This window comes from Ceratosolen solmsi, unplaced genomic scaffold (assembly GCF_000503995.2).
Source record: "Ceratosolen solmsi marchali unplaced genomic scaffold, CerSol_1.0 scaffold11, whole genome shotgun sequence".
Lineage (NCBI taxonomy): Eukaryota > Metazoa > Arthropoda > Insecta > Hymenoptera > Agaonidae > Ceratosolen > Ceratosolen solmsi.
The window spans coordinates 9,502,412-9,517,958 of record NW_011948416.1 but is presented as its reverse complement, the minus strand read 5'-3'; the positions used below and the strand labels follow the sequence as shown (position 1 = coordinate 9,517,958).

Sequence of the window (15,547 nt, the reverse complement as noted above, 5' to 3'; positions counted from 1 at the left end):
TCTTTGATTTTACTGTGGAACTTTTCTCGTAGGTCGATTAATTTTAGTAGTCAAGCATTACACAAAAAAAAAAAAAAAAAAAAAATCATAATAATAATAATAATAATAAAACAAAAAACGTCGACTTAATGTTTCATCTACATTAATTTTTAAACCCTTAAAGTTCATTAAAACACTTTATTATTGTAATATAATTTTAATAATTTATAAAGTTATTGAGTAGAAGTTCGGCATATTTTTAGAATATTCGAGACAATAATTTTATTATTAAGCTCTGAAAATTGCAGGTACACATATTATAAAACGATTATCGGTTTAGTTTAACGAACGAATGGATTGTGATTACATTTTATGACAAAACCATAATTCAAGGATATTAAAAGAGAACTTCCTTATACTACGATACGATACTACGATATCATGAATTTTTAAACATTAAAAAAAAAAAACTGAAACGATCCTCTCCTAAGGCTGAAAATATCTAAAATATTATCGTGCGTAGCTATGATCTTGGGATTCGACGATGATTTACATTTACAAATGAGAAGCTTCCAGATCTGGCATGTGCTACGTTAACTAATTAAGCGTTGTTAGCCAGATAATGTCAATTTGAATTTGAATATTTCAATCAGCTTTATTTCAATTTTAAGTAATTTTAAGAAATATCAACGATACAAATAAATCATCTTCAACAATTAGCTTATTTATCATGATTTGGAATATTATCATTTTTATATTACGGCGGGTAAATGTAAATAAAAATGGAATGACAAGCTCCCGTGGCAATGTTATAAAATTCAAATAACTCAAAAACAAAAACAAATAATGATAAGACAAGGGGGAGAAAAGGACAAAAAGAAAGTATCGTTTATCGTGGCAGGAATCATAAATAGTCATTTTATATGTATTATTAATTGATTAGATTATTAATCATCGGCAACGAATATAACTTTGGTCATGATTATGTCTTTTTCTTTTAATTTCGATTAATGTACATGTATATTTAATATTTTTAGACTTATTGTATCTAAATGTATGTTTTATTTATTCACATTTATAAAGGTGAAGGTAGGCAGGAAATGTAAAGAGTATTGATGAAGGAACGGTTGAATGCTGCTTTTGTTTAGGCTATTTTACAGATCTATGTCTCTTACTTTTACAGTTGTATTTGTCTTTTTTTTTTGTCTTTTTTTTTTTTAATTTTATTTTATTTTATTTTTTTTTTATACGAACATACTACTTACAATTTAACTGATAATCAGCCTTGTTAAGTACACTGATCCAACGTGGTAAGCTGCTCTCTTTTCGTTTATCGTGCCCTTGGCAACTATTATGTTCTTCGTATCTGTGACGCCTGGACATCCACGATGGATCCATCATGCTACTTACTAAACTTTCTACTGCCCTCGTATATTACAGCCAAACGATAAATAGCAGCTGGAAAAGATTGAAAGTCGAGCTCAACCTTCTCGTATACAGTGGCTTAGAGTCGCATTTTGGAACAGTAGACCTCCAAGATAAAGTGTGTTGCACCAATGAACCGCGGCGAGATCCGTTAAACTACTCACGATTTCTCAGACTTCTCAGATAAAATTCCTTGAGTTGTATCTCAGAATCTGTGCATTCTGTGAATGATTCGAATAATTCGAATATTGGTAATAGAAATCTTGTTGGCGTGACCGACAAGTCCAATTTCGTGGATCAATGATTGCGATCGAACAGCTGGTGATATCTCACACCTTTCGCAAGAGAAGCGCAAGTTTTGCATCGAATCCAGTGACACTTGGCGAAGCATCGATACGTTTATGCCTGGACAACGGACCTCGCGCTTCTTCTCAACCTCACCACGAAAACGTCAGCGACCATCGTCATTACGGGGATACGCAGGTGGTTGGATATTCGAACGATGATAATGATTATTTCCAACGATATAAACAAGTTTCACTGACACGGTGCTTTCACAACCATACGTGCAGGATAACAAGAGTATTATATATTTGTGGCTGAATCGCGAAATGTACTACTCTCGCGATGTACATCCATCCAACCATCTATATATCTCAATGAAATATCTAATAATTCGAGTGATAATTTCGTGCATCAACTGCTGCAATACACTTTATTTTTTTGATACGATGCCGAGTAGCGGGGATCGAAGGTCTACTACTTCAATTTAATTACACTATTAATTACACTATACAATACTGTGGATTCTGAAATGTCCTGGAATATCTCTTTCTATACAAAGACTCGCATTTTATAATAATATCGTCAATCGCAATTAAATTTAACATTAAAACGTATAAATAATTGTAAAGAATCATCAGGCTCCAGCATTTCCACTAAAAATTATTAAAAACAAAACAAAACAAAACAAAAAAAAAAACAATTATTCGTAATACAGTGTGTGTGCGCGCGTGGGAAAGGTGTAGATATATAACGAGGATTACTCGATTTTCAATTTTAAATTAAATGTAATTCCACGCTTATGGCTCAATGAAGAAAAATACTACGCGCATACGTAAAATAGGTCTAAAAATATATAAAATATAAGTAATGGAACTAAGAGAAAAGACACTTATATCCGTTGTAATTATACTTTGAGCATTAAACGGCAATAATAATAAGTGAAATAATTTTCGCTCTAGTTCCCGCGCCTATGTATTCAAGGTCCGGGGCGATTTATATCTTTATATTTCGTAAAAATTGATGTAAATTTTTTTTTTTTAATGTCTTTGTGTAATGATTATTTAACATGTAAGTTCTACATTGCAGCCCAAAAGGAATATTCGGCATGCGTTAATATTTTATTAGACTATATAAAAGGAAATAACGGGGTAGAGATTCAAAACTCAAAATGCTAAACAAATCGACGAAAGCTTTTTTTGTATAATCGAAAATCTTCCGTGTACTGCGCTTCGATTTTCCCCCTCCCCCCTCCTGCCGTCATACTTTATCAATCTCAGTCGTAAAAATCAATCTTCGTTCGGTCGATTCAAAACATCGCACGTTACACTGTAGGTTGGCAATTATTTATTTAAAAAAAAAAACAAAAAAAAAAAATTTGATTTCTACTGCGTGCGCGTATACGGTGATCGAATAGCTTTGAGCGTCTATTAGTTTTTTTTTTTTTTATGCTTCGTTTGGCTTTCTTGCATTGTGGCGCCGGTGCTTAAAACATTGTATTTCAGCTTCTAAAAGTCTCATCTATTTACAAAGTAAAAAATAACAAAAGTACACGCGAAACGTCGCGACGAAACATTAAAGGACAATCGAATTGAAAAGACACGTTGCGTATATGATTTGATAAGTAAAAAGGGGCAATTCGTGCAAAATCTGTCGGGGCGAGTTGCCAAGACTGGCTCCTTAAAACACTAGAACAACGTTTCTCCGATTGGCGTTAGTTTTTTCTAACGAAGCGGGACGACGTAGCTCGTGGAATCTACGGACTAAACTGTTGGTTCGAGATCTCGATCATTGACGAGTCCTCGTGCATATTCATTCAAATGGATAATGCGACAGCCGATGTGTTTTTGTTGGTCAGCGTGATGATTTTGTAATAAGGCTTTTGACACATCTACCTCAAATACGTCCAGTCGATGGGATGTTAGTAGGCACTGCCATGCCATTATCGGGATACCTCGGGGCAACATCGATGGATGAAGAGATAGAGGATATTAAAATCAAATTTCTTCTCGTCATTTAATCATCGCCCATATGGAAAAGCAGCTCAAGTGAACTCATTCGGGTGCTCGTTGTCCATCATTTCTTAATGTGGTACGGTGCGCGAATTTCCCATTAACGAGTCGAGCAAAGACTTTTCACAATGAGTCCACTTTCTTATTATCGTCAAAGTTGTTTATTGGCCTTGCGCACGCATGGCCGTGGCTCGTTTAAGAGACGAGAAGGTTGAATCTAACTTATCGACGTTCAATACCTTCGGAATATACACAAGACTCGATCCTATTCTTTCTCTGTCGAGACTGTCGCAATCTAATCAAGGATTTCAATAGACAGGATTAATGCAAATCCAACTGTTACCAGGAGTGTGGAAAGAAAGACATCGAGAGAGAGAGAGAGAGAGAGAGAGAGAGAGAAATATCGTAATTTGTTGCCGTAGGTAGTTGGGGGGAGACTGGAGTTCGGATTCTACGATCGAGCGTTTGCTCAATGTTTACGGAGTAAATCGTCATATCAATTTAGGGACGAAATTTCCCTTCAATTAGATTGCATTTAAATGCAAATTTAAATAAAATGTGAATACCGACGATAAAATTATTGCTGTTAACAGAAACGATGCACAAAAGTGTCTTTTCTATTCGAAAACTCCTTCCAGGAAGGACACAGTATTCATCTATGTGTGCGCGCGCGAGCTTAATCTCCATGTTGATAGTGGCGAATGGTAAGGTCGCCAAAAAGTAGGTAAATCTGCAAAAGCGGTTGGGGAAGAGAATATTTTTCATGAGATGTTAGATTACCTTGGCAACCAAGAATAGCAGTAGATGATTAGTAGTGCGAGGGACGCGCACCGCACAATCTACGGAACATCTCCTTCGTGACGTCAAAAATACAATTTTAATCAAAAGTAAGCTTCAGGCTTAAGCGACGGTCCTATAAAATACAAAAAAAAAAAAAATAAAAAACAAAAAAAAATCGTGCTCAGCAAATTTCTAAGCGTAGGATGTAAATCTTTAGGCAAAGCGAAGCGTAAAAAAGATTTTTTAGTAGTGTATTAACATATAGTTCTTCGAGGAGAAAAGAAAAAAAATGAAAAAAAAAAATATTCGATAATAATAAATTGTGTGCTACACTCGTGTTAGACGTATCACGAATTGGTAATGTTTTGTATTCATATTTAACAGCACTGGAATGTTTTAATACATTTTTATATAAATATTTTATTTTCTACTGCAAAGTCGGAGTCTTTCCATTATTATTACAAAAACAGATTAAAAAAAAAGATATAAAGGTTAAAAAAAACTAAATTACCGTACTACAACTGAGCTTCCAAACACTTTGTTTAGGAGAGCTTTTTGAGCTTTATAATGGATTATTAAGAATTTTTTCCTTCCCATAAAGTACATTTGTTAATAATAATATATAATATATTTATGCGCGTATATATGAGACATTCTTCGTCAAATGGCGCACCCAACAATTCTTAATAGTAAACGTTTAAGGGAAGAAAATCAAATATACAAATTTTATTTGGTCTCTTTTTACGTATAAAATGCATCGCGTAACGTAGCAATGTTGTATAAATCAAATACTTTGTCAACTCATTAGCATGTAGATAATTGATAGATTTATACGAAATTTAATAAGTAATGAATTCTTTTAGATCTATTGGTAGTTTGTCGACTTTCACTGATTAATTTAGCGAATCAATGCTACGACTGATAATGTAAAGAAAAACGATAAAAATTTTGTGTTAATATTCTGATAGTGTTTTTGCAAATTTGTACTCGAAATAATTTTTATTTATTTTTTATTATTATTATTATTATTATTATTATTATTATTATTATTATTATTTTTAGCACGGAGAACGCTATATGAAATATTTAATATTGTGTATTTATTAAAAATCCACAAGCTTAGATTTAAATGGTAAAGAGTAGTAGTAAGAATTCACGTGGAGAACGTATATTCTTGAGTTACACGATACTTGTGCGTGCGTGCGTGCGTGCGTTCGTGTGTGTGTCTGGGGGGGGGGAGTGACTCAGTCGATAGGATGTCTCAAATATGTCTTGCGATTTATAAATATTAAATATAAACACGTGTGTTGATATTATGTAAGCAAAAACACATTGTATAGGAAGAAATTTATAAGTATAAAGATTGTTTGGATAAATTACGGTGGGAAAAAAAAAAGAAGAACAACAGAGCGTGTGACTTTTGATCTATCAATAATTAAGGCATACGTATGCGAAAAAGCTCATTTTAAAAATATTCGGCACATAATATATTAATAATCGTTGTTGGACAAAACAATCTATCTGTAAGATGAAATGTTTATAAAAATACACCAATATTGTTACATTATGTCTCAGGCTGTATTATAATAATTTTAATAGTTATTAAGAATTTAAAGATTATTATTATCTGTACACACAGTATAGACATCAAATTATTATATGTAATATAATATAATAATTATTAATTTAAAAGAAAAAAGAATAAAAAGAGAGGGGGGAAAAAGAGAAGAAGAAGAAGAAGAAGAAGAAGAAGAAGAAGAAGAAGAAGAAGTTAGAAATGAAAAGAATAGAAGAGAGTAAATAATATAATTTGAAAGATTTGAATTGTCGGTAGATGAAATAGGAATAAAAGGAAATAAACAAATGCAGAAAATATTTTCAAACATTTAAAAACGCTTGTACAATAATATACTGGTTTTATCAATGGATTGAAAAGGATGCATTTCTGCTAAGTGTAAAATAATCTTTCAACGTTTATTGAATTTCAACACGCGCAGCACGCAACGTAATACAACAAAAGTAACAAAGTAACGAGAAAAAATTAACAAAATACAAAAGGAACTCTTGTTCGGAATATTGCTGAACGCTGAATACTTGTGCGTTAAGAAACATGTAAAAATCTGTATTTAATTAATAAAGAATATTGCTGCGTCGAGAGTTCCTAAGATAAAAAAAAAAAAGAAAAACCGTATCCACTGGTCTGTAGTGCCTGTCATTTTATATTAACGAACTAGTAGATTTAATGACAGAAAAAAAATATCATTTATCGTGAGACATTGTAAGTATTGTAATATATTCATTGATTTTTCAATGTAAGCAAGAGAATGAGAGAGAGAGAGAGAGAGAGAGAGAGAGAGAGCGCTTGAAAGTTCGAAAAAGTATGCAAGAAAATTCAAGTTAAGCGAAATTTACGTTAGACAAAGTGTATTATTTATTAATGGAAAAGCGAGAATAGGTGATTTATCAATCGTAACTCGACTTTTATTTTAATACACGATCTGATAAAATATAAATAAGACGAAAACGCGAATAAGTCGTTTGCATAGGATGAAATGGAAATTGTATGCAAAAAGTAAAAATTAAAAATCGTCACCTAATAAAATGATTTTTTTTATTTTACGCCTCAAGTAATTATCAAATCAGGTAAATCAAATTGATGTTTTAGACGCTTACGTTAAAAAATACCTTTCCTTTCCCAATTGTACTGTAAATTTTTATTTAAAAACAATGAATTATTTAATTCTAAACTATAATACAACATAAAATCCTCGATCACTTAATTGTGATTATTATTTACGGATGCCTCGAATTTGATTAAAATCTCTTTCCTCGATAATTATATAATAGAATTCATGGAAGATCGAAAGTGATTTCAAGCATAGGATTCGTATTGAAAATCTTAATAAATAATCATCTTCGATTGCATAAAAATTTATAATTTGAGCGCGACGAAAGCGACATCTATTCGATGAAATTAACAGAGGAATCCTAACCTATTTAACGACTATTTGATGAGTCAACATCATGAGCGTTTGATTAAATTTTTTGTTACGAAACATTGTAAAATATGTTACACGTCTGTGAGTATAAGATACGAATTACGTGAGGGACATTCTTATTCGTGCATTGCTTCTCCAAAGCCTATCTACATTTAAGCAATTTTCTAAATTTTATTTTATAGTGGCAGATAAGAATCTTTATCAGTTTTACACAATATTTTACGTGCTTGGACGATTGAGATAGACATTATGGTGTGTGTACCTTGTGTCATAGTCCCTATTTTGCTGATAATATTCAGATTCGTCATTCAACCGATTTTAACGAAATTTTGGTACAGAGGGAATAAAAATGAAGGAGAAAAAAAAGAATCACCGGAGCTGGTGAGAAATTGTAATAACGGTGCGTGCACTTTGTCATGGAAGTCAAACAAATCGGAGCCAACAAAAAGTGATTAACACTCATTATTAATTGTTATTAATAAAATAAGTATTGTTTTAGATATTGTTGCTATGACAGCAGATTTTAAAAATTAAAATATTTCACAGTCACAATTGTGAATTTTTCCATGCCTTTGAGCGAGATATTAAATTTTTTTTTTACATAAATTTCTCTCTATGACCAAAATACGTTCCAACATTCATCAAGCGTTTCGTTAAAAATTAGATAAGATAGATGTACGCCTGCCGCTGTTCCTTCCTTAAAACTGCGATTTTCTTAAATTTCTATTTTGTTAATTAAACAAATAATTACCAATAAAAGATATAAGTTTTACATCAATTTTATTTATAAACAGTTCTTTACAAAATTACTCATTTCTTTAACTTTATAAGTGACACAGTCATTCTTACGTTTTAAGAGTGAAAAATCTCTTCTAAAATAAGTGGAAAGAGCTTATAGAGCGATATAAAATCAACGTATGAACATATTTCTGTACAGTCTCGTTTTCTGCTCAGTGTATCTCTATAGTACTGAAATAATGAAAAAATATATATTTTTAAGTCGTCTCGTATAAAATTATTTTCTCAGAAAAATACTGTATAGAACGATAACTGTCTTATGATATAATTGTAAATGTAAAATCCTTTTCTTAAAAACATTTGTTCGATATTTTTAAGAAACTCCTGCCTAAAGCATATAATGTAGTAGTCGGAACGGCAGCATTATCTTCAGTGAATTGCTTTAAGTTCGATTTCAAAGTTCAACGTGCTATTTCCTGGTATAACTGGAGGCGAACCCTTAGCACCGTATCTATAAAAATATTTATTCTCTTTGTAATTATCGATCGATTCATCGTGCACGAGAGTTATAATGTAGTATCTTATAAACGACGCTCGCGTACTCGCCAATCGACGTAAATAAGCGAGCGAATACTTTAGATCATTGTGGCTTTAATGGCGTTTATTTTTTACCAAAAATTCAATATCATAGTTTAGCTTAATTTAGAATTCAAACAAACATTATCGTTTGCACTCTCGTTATTGTCAAATTGTATGGATTATGAATTTAAAGGATGAGAAAATAAAGCAGAAAAAAAAAATAGCTACGCAATTGTTAAAGACTTACGCCATATTTGGTGGAATTGTAAGACGTCTCTTGCCTCCTACTTTCATTCCGGTAACACCAACGTCCCATCCTTTGATTACCTCACCCTTTCCAAGCCTGAACTTGAAGCCCTCGCCTTGCTGCGTCTGATCGAATTTCTTGCCATTTTTCAGTCTACCAATATAATATACGGACACGAATTTTCCTGATTTCGCCGGCGCGCCATTGCCAACCTTGATATCCTCTACCTGAACTCCGCCTTCGATCGTTCTTTTTTGCTGCTGCTGCTCCGACTTATCTTCCATTTTACTTTCTTCTTTATTCTTCTTTTGTTTGCCCTGCTCCCTTTCAGATTTTGCATCTTTACCGTTGGTTAATTTATTCTTATCCTTTTTATTCTGTTGCTGATTATTTTGCTGATTTTGTCTCTGCTGGTTCTGTTGGTTTTGCAATTTCTGCTGATTCGACTGATTCTGCTGGTTCTGTTTCTGTTTTTGCTTCTTCGAGGGCTTCACAGGCGTCTCTATCTCATCCTCGTCCTCATCCTCCTCGTCGCTCTCATCCTCATCCATATCCTCTTCCTCGCTATCCAGATCGTCGTCCGAATCATCCTCGAGTACCCCATCCTCGTTATCAGAGTCCGACTCATCGTCGTCATCATCATCGTCTTCGTCCTCCGCTACTTTTGACGTTTTGGATTGCTTAACGTCGTTCTGCTCAATCGGCGAGTTCGATGCTTTTCTCTTTTTTCCGCCCACAAGTTTTGGAATGTCTTCATCATCCTCTTCCTCGAAATCGTCCATCTCATCCAATTCTTCCTCCTCGGTGATCAAATACCCGGTAAGATGAACATGACCGTCTCCGTTAAACGTGAAGCCAATTTTTGTTCCCTCTTGGAAATTCAGATCTAAGGGTACTTGCCAGATCGAATTCTTTTGTAACGTACACAGTAAGTAATTGCGTTTGTCGTAGCAAACCATCACTTGAACCAAACAGTCACCTAAAATGCACAGTTAAGAAGACATTTTTCTTTCTTAAAAAACCCGACGCAAGGTTACTTATTTAACAGTCAGGCCGACGCCAATCGTATACTAAGAATTATGTGTGTAACGCAGTAAAATATTGCAGCGCAAAAAGGATCTTTATCAAGCAAATTCGTTACTTTACTTTCGTCGAAAGGATCGTCGAATCATCCAATGTATTATCGGAAAAACTATATGTAAAGAGCTTTTAAATGTGCAAGCACCACCCCCTCCCCATGTATGGGCCAATCAATCACAACAGCAGCGTATCTCAATCAATTCAAGGCGGGATTTTAAACGGTTAAACCAAGGCCAAAGGGACTCTAGGAGAAGAAAAAAAAGACAAGAAAAAAAAAACAAAAAAAAACAAAAAAAAAACAAAAAAAACAAAAACAAAAACAAAAAAAAGGAACAAAGAGAAATAAAAGCTGCCTAGCTAATGATAAGTTTGCCTTTAAAGTTTGAATTATAAGGGCTGTAAATGTTTGTTTCGAGGATCGAGATCGTTGAGACGCGTCGAGCTTTAATATCCAACGTTCGTTTACCTTTCGCAGCCCATGCTCATCCGACCCAAGAAATAATTCTCGTTATTTTCATCAACGAGAAGATTCATACGAGAAAAGTCGATTCCACTCTCCCCATAACGTAGCAGTCACTCGTGCGACAGTATTCGCGTTCTACGAGGGCGATCCCGTCGAAGGCCAGACACAAGCCGAGGAAGGAAATTCAAAACTATAAGCAAGTCGCCGCAGAGTCGCGCTATGACTTACTTGACATGGTAGCATCTAAGCTAGCCATCGACAGGTGAAAGGCTCTCTCCACGGTTTGCATGTACCGCTTGTTTGGTTGCATTATTAGTCCTGGAAAAGGCAAGAAAAGTCATTGGGATAAGATGAAGGAAGCGAGGCTCGAGAATTAGAATGGCTAACGGCCATCCGGATCATCCAATCTCCACATGGTCCGTCCGCCATTCTACACGTGGTCCAAACGTCTTTGGCGGCTCTTTTCGCCGGGCAGACCTCTTTCGCGCCCGCGCAACTTACCCCAAAACATCTTGCCGGTCAATTAATTTGCTTCCCGACGGCTCGCGAAACACAATCGACAGCAACACCGACGTCCCAGTCGCACCTTAGCAGGGCCTCGAGGGCAACGAAGCAACAAGCACCTTCGGGATTCCGAGCCGGGTGGTGGTGGACGATACGCTGGAGGTTAGGCCAGCGCTCCACAATCTGGATATCAAATATCGAATGAGCCGAGCCGTGGAGCGCAGTGCTGCCGCTGCCTTTGCCGCTGTCGATGTTGCCTACGAGAGTCGCCGCTAGTGGCTGGGACGGAGGGGTTAGAAGCTTTACCCGGCAATCGCTATCCGTCCGTTTTCCTCTTCCTACTTCCTGTAATACCCGACTCGTTAATTGACGATGGGAGTCGCGCGCTCGTGTCTTACCCGACGAAGTCGACTTCTCGCTCTCTCTCTCTCTCTCTCTCTCTCTCTCTCTCCTCCGTGTCTCTTCGACAAACGATCGAAAGAGGCTGGTGTTGGCGGTCTATCCTATCGAGTTCCTTGCCCATCGCGGCACTTCGTTATATTCCCACAGGACTTTTGCTTTTCTTTTCGTGGCTCATGGGGCGGGCGGGCGGGCGGGGGGGGGGATAATCCAAAAGCCCAATTGACAATTTAATTTAAAGGGCGCGCAACGATGGGAGTGAATTGGTTATTGGGCGGAGGTGCGCGTCATTGCGACATTACGCGAACGTAATAAACGTAATCCTCGACCTCCGATCGAATACCGAATCGTCGTTATCATAGGTATCGTAGGTATTGTTTTTGCCGTTTTTAATATGCGTTGATAAGCCGCCTCTATGGTGTTGATTTTAGGTTATTCGTATTTTAGATTAAACGTCGCTGTGTTTAGCCAGTGGCGATTGAATGTCCCCGGGACTCCCGACGGTGCGCAAACGTAAAATTTCCATTAAAAATTGCCGCGCTCGGCGCAACGTTTTCTGGACAAAATTTTCAAATTCCGGACGAGTGAGCCGATCGAGCCTGCACGAGTGTTGGATAGAGAGAGAGAGAGAGAGAGAGAGAGAGAGAGAGCGAGTGATAATCGACTTTTGGTCCCTCGTCGACGCCCAGTTTAACAACAATAAAGAGCGAATTGTCATTTCTAGTCCCATTAAACAAAGAGGAAAAAATACTTATAATATACATACACACGCACGTTGTAAAATGAGTGGTTCGTGGTTGTCCATTGACGAGCGGTAAATATGGTTTTTATTTTGGCCTATCTTGATAAATGTGTTTATGGCTTTGATTCAGGGCCATGTTTTATAAATGTGAACCCTGGTACATTTTGTGCAGCGTGCAACATTAATATCCTTCCGAGCCTTTATTATTATTATGTCATAAGTAGATCAAAGGATTTTATTTAGTTAAATCGCTACAGCTTTTACCATTTTGTACGGGTAGTAACGAATGCAAAAATTCAATTTATGGGTAATTTTAATTCTTTTAATTGACAAAATGGGCTTATCCATTAATCGCTTGACATTCCCATCCACAGGGTTCTAATTTATAAGATTTACTTTATTTATACACGATGCCTCTGTGAAACTAAAATTCTTACATTGTCCTTTTGTCGTTAAGCATGAAGCGAGGATTTGAAATTCTGGATAAAATAGAAAACAGCAAACTTCGCCTTCTCGTCAATAGAATCTGCCAGAGTCTGCAGTCCGGAGTCAGCAAGAATATCTTTAACACCGAGGAAGAAGAGAAGCTTCTAGTTTCTTTAAATCTAGAGAAGGTCGATCTGACTATTTTATTACAAACGATAACCTCCGTGTACAGTCAAGCGTCCTTCCATCTTGTCAAATCAGCTGCTCTAGAAAATACCATGAAGGAACATTGTTCGATCGGTAAGGATAAAGTTGCCATTCTCGAGCACGCTTGGATTACCCATTCCGAGGGAATCGTTAATGCCTTCAAGCGTCAATCGATCTTCCCTACGCAAGTAATAACAGCCAAAATATCCATTGCTTTAAAAAATTTCAATCTTTATTTCAAACGAGTGTCGCATTTATCGACAATTATTATGTGATTGGCTACTAGGTGACGGACATAAGTTGGAGCGTCGACGTAAAGGCTGCTTCGACCGCTACGGCGAAGGAGGCCAAGCCAATCGCCAAACTTCAGCTAAATTTAGGCGGTCTTGAGAATTCCAGAGTCACCGTGGAAATGAACAAAACAGATTTGTGGAATCTCTTTCACAAGCTGGATGACATTCAATCGCAATTGGAGTCATTGAAGTGGGTCCCATCGTCCATTCTACTTTGATAATTAAGAAATTACAATTAAGACAAAGTCCTTGTTAGGGCGGCCCTCGAACTTTGTTACATTTTTCATAATTTGTGTTAATTTGTGCATCGCCCTTAACGATCTCACACCTATTTTCACGTTCTTTATTCTCACAAGTATCATGAAATTTACAGAAATTTTAAAGGAGGTTCGGTGCCCAGATACAAAAATATTCTGTACTCTCTGTATCGCAGCTCAGTAACCGAGCATCGAACAATCTTTCGTTGTTACGAGTGCTCGCAGTTAAGGTAATACAAAGTCTGCGAGTAATCGATAAAAATAACAAGGTCGTTGATAAATCGCATGGCACCGAACCTGCCAAACAATTGGCCCTTCTACATACAATTTTGTGACATTTTTCTTTATTTCAGAAAGTAAAAGTAAGCTGACATTCCATTACTCGTGCACGCAGAGTAACTCTCGGAGCATCTACATTATTTTGATGCCCTCGTTCGTCCTTGGCGTCGCGTAACCTCCTTTGCCAACGCGATCATACAAACGTGGACTACGATTGGGCAGGACGCTGCGAATATTGTCCGCAGGCAAGAGAAACTTTGGATTGGTATGGCTGAGGTCGATTGCCGGGATCCTATCGACTTGTCGGCTATCGCTGTCCATGTTTCTCTTCGTCTCACTCGGCGGCAACGTCTCGAGGAAAGCTGGTATCCTGCGGTCGCAGAGCCGCGTTTTGTACACAACCATCACGACGACCGCTATTAGGAGGAAAAGAACCGACGATGTAATTGCACCAACCAACCAGCTGAGCTGCTGATCTGTAATCGTGAGGTTGAGGTAATGAGCGACGAGAATGGAATATTTATGGAATACTGCCTTTGACATAAATGACGTGCAGTCGGGTCAGTGCTCCCTTACAAGATCAGTCATTTACAAGATACATACATACATACATATACATACACACACATATATATATATATATATATATATATATATATATGTATGTATATAAGACTCGTAAGCTGACATTCGAATTCATTTGGCAGTAGTAGATTTATATCGTAAGGAAATTAAGAAATATTCTTTCAACTTTTGTATAATCGCGTGTATATTTGTACAAAAAATTATGCGAAAATGTGCAATACTTTTTTTTTTTTTTTTATATATACACTAGGGTGTGATTTATGTAAATATTTTTCAATACGTAATATCGCCAGACATGAAATAAAAATATCAATAATATTAATAATAATGTAATGTTGTTTTTAGCTTTTTATCGGTCATTCGACAGAATGAAAATATAAAAACCAATATTTTTTAACGGTCTATTTGTAAAGACAATTTATTTGACTTTATTAAATAAATAATATTGTCAAGACCTCTTCTATCGCGCGACAATTAACATAACTTCCCGTTGGAGCGTGAATTAAAAGGTTTTTTATTTCCTTTGCTATGATTATTATTATTATTGTTGTTGTTGTTGTTGTTGTTGTTAATTATTGTTAATTATTGTTATTGTTATTACTAGTTGTTGTAGAAAGATATGGATTATATTTGATATTAAGTAATTGATAAACATTTTCCATAAATTTCAATACAAAAATTCATGGACAGGAAGGGCATGAAGGACAGGACGACAAATTCCTCATGGCTCGCTTCCTTCCTTGCTCGCTCGCTCTTATAAACAAACAGCCCTTATAACTTAAAGCTTTGTAATAAGAAGACGAATTTATAAATAAATTACGAACCAGGCGAATTGTTTAGCAGCAAAATCGAGGCATTACCAAGCTTCGCCTGCACCTGCGGACTATCGATGACAAATTCGCAAATCCACTCTCCGAAATCTTGTTCATCTGGTGTGAATTGAAGTCTACATATACCAGAGGTATGATTCATCGATACCGTGTATCTAAAAATATAATCAATAAATTTCAATAATCACAGCATAATGCCGTAAGAGCACTCGTTACTCGCCAAATAAGGACCCGTAAGGTTTATTGCATTTGTATTTGACCAACGATCTATACGCCGTCATTGTTGCTCATTAATCTTAGATAACAAAACAAAACTAAACAAAATAAAAAAAGAATAAAAAACGAAAACAAAAACTTTTTTTCATCGACATTATTGACGTTAAAGTTAAATTTGAATAAACATTGTCGCGCGATAGGACGATTAGTTATAGATTTGCCGCG

At 35.8% G+C, this 15,547-nt stretch overlaps 3 protein-coding genes across 3 annotated transcripts in view; 1 reads left to right on the top strand and 2 right to left on the bottom strand.

The window, feature by feature from the left end:
• Positions 1 to 8,240: 8,240 nt before the first annotated feature.
• On the bottom strand, positions 8,241 to 11,428 carry Fkbp39 (FK506-binding protein 39kD). The gene is made up of 4 exons (XM_011495841.1): positions 11,086 to 11,428; positions 10,813 to 10,902; positions 9,042 to 10,020; positions 8,241 to 8,726 (listed from the first exon to the last, which is right to left on the bottom strand). Exons 1-4 carry the CDS (start codon positions 11,093 to 11,095, stop codon positions 8,645 to 8,647), a joined length of 1,161 nt encoding a protein of 386 aa, XP_011494143.1. The 5' UTR covers positions 11,096 to 11,428; the 3' UTR covers positions 8,241 to 8,644.
• A 719-nt stretch (positions 11,429 to 12,147) lies between these two features.
• Vlet (COMM domain containing 10 protein valette) lies at positions 12,148 to 13,398 on the top strand. The gene is made up of 3 exons (XM_011495839.1): positions 12,148 to 12,301; positions 12,687 to 13,050; positions 13,149 to 13,398. The coding sequence occupies exons 1-3, from the start codon at positions 12,270 to 12,272 to the stop codon at positions 13,371 to 13,373; spliced, it is 621 nt and encodes a 206-aa protein (XP_011494141.1). The 5' UTR covers positions 12,148 to 12,269; the 3' UTR covers positions 13,374 to 13,398.
• A 188-nt stretch (positions 13,399 to 13,586) lies between these two features.
• Positions 13,587 to 15,547, bottom strand: part of LOC105359286 (uncharacterized) — a 36,623-nt gene continuing 34,662 nt past the window's right edge. The window contains exons 9-10 of the mRNA XM_011495840.1: positions 15,101 to 15,261; positions 13,587 to 14,167 (exon numbers count right to left, since the gene is read on the bottom strand). Coding sequence (XP_011494142.1) covers positions 13,824 to 14,167; positions 15,101 to 15,261 — 505 coding nt within the window. The 3' untranslated portion in view covers positions 13,587 to 13,823. The remainder of the gene's footprint in view (positions 14,168 to 15,100; positions 15,262 to 15,547) is intronic.

Excerpts from the sequence above, each read along its gene's own strand:
- Fkbp39 (XM_011495841.1), bottom strand. Across the intron at positions 10,021-10,812 it reads CTTAGATGCTACCATGTCAA|GTGACTGTTTGGTTCAAGTG; the intron begins GTAAGTCATAGC and ends TGTGCATTTTAG. Across the intron at positions 8,727-9,041 it reads ACAATTCCACCAAATATGGC|ATACGGTGCTAAGGGTTCGC; the intron begins GTAAGTCTTTAA and ends ATATTTTTATAG.
- Vlet (XM_011495839.1), top strand. The coding sequence starts at position 12,270 with ATGAGTGGTTCGTGGTTGTCCATTGACGAGCG. Across the intron at positions 12,302-12,686 it reads TGGTTGTCCATTGACGAGCG|CATGAAGCGAGGATTTGAAA; the intron begins GTAAATATGGTT and ends TTTGTCGTTAAG. Across the intron at positions 13,051-13,148 it reads AATCGATCTTCCCTACGCAA|GTGACGGACATAAGTTGGAG; the intron begins GTAATAACAGCC and ends ATTGGCTACTAG.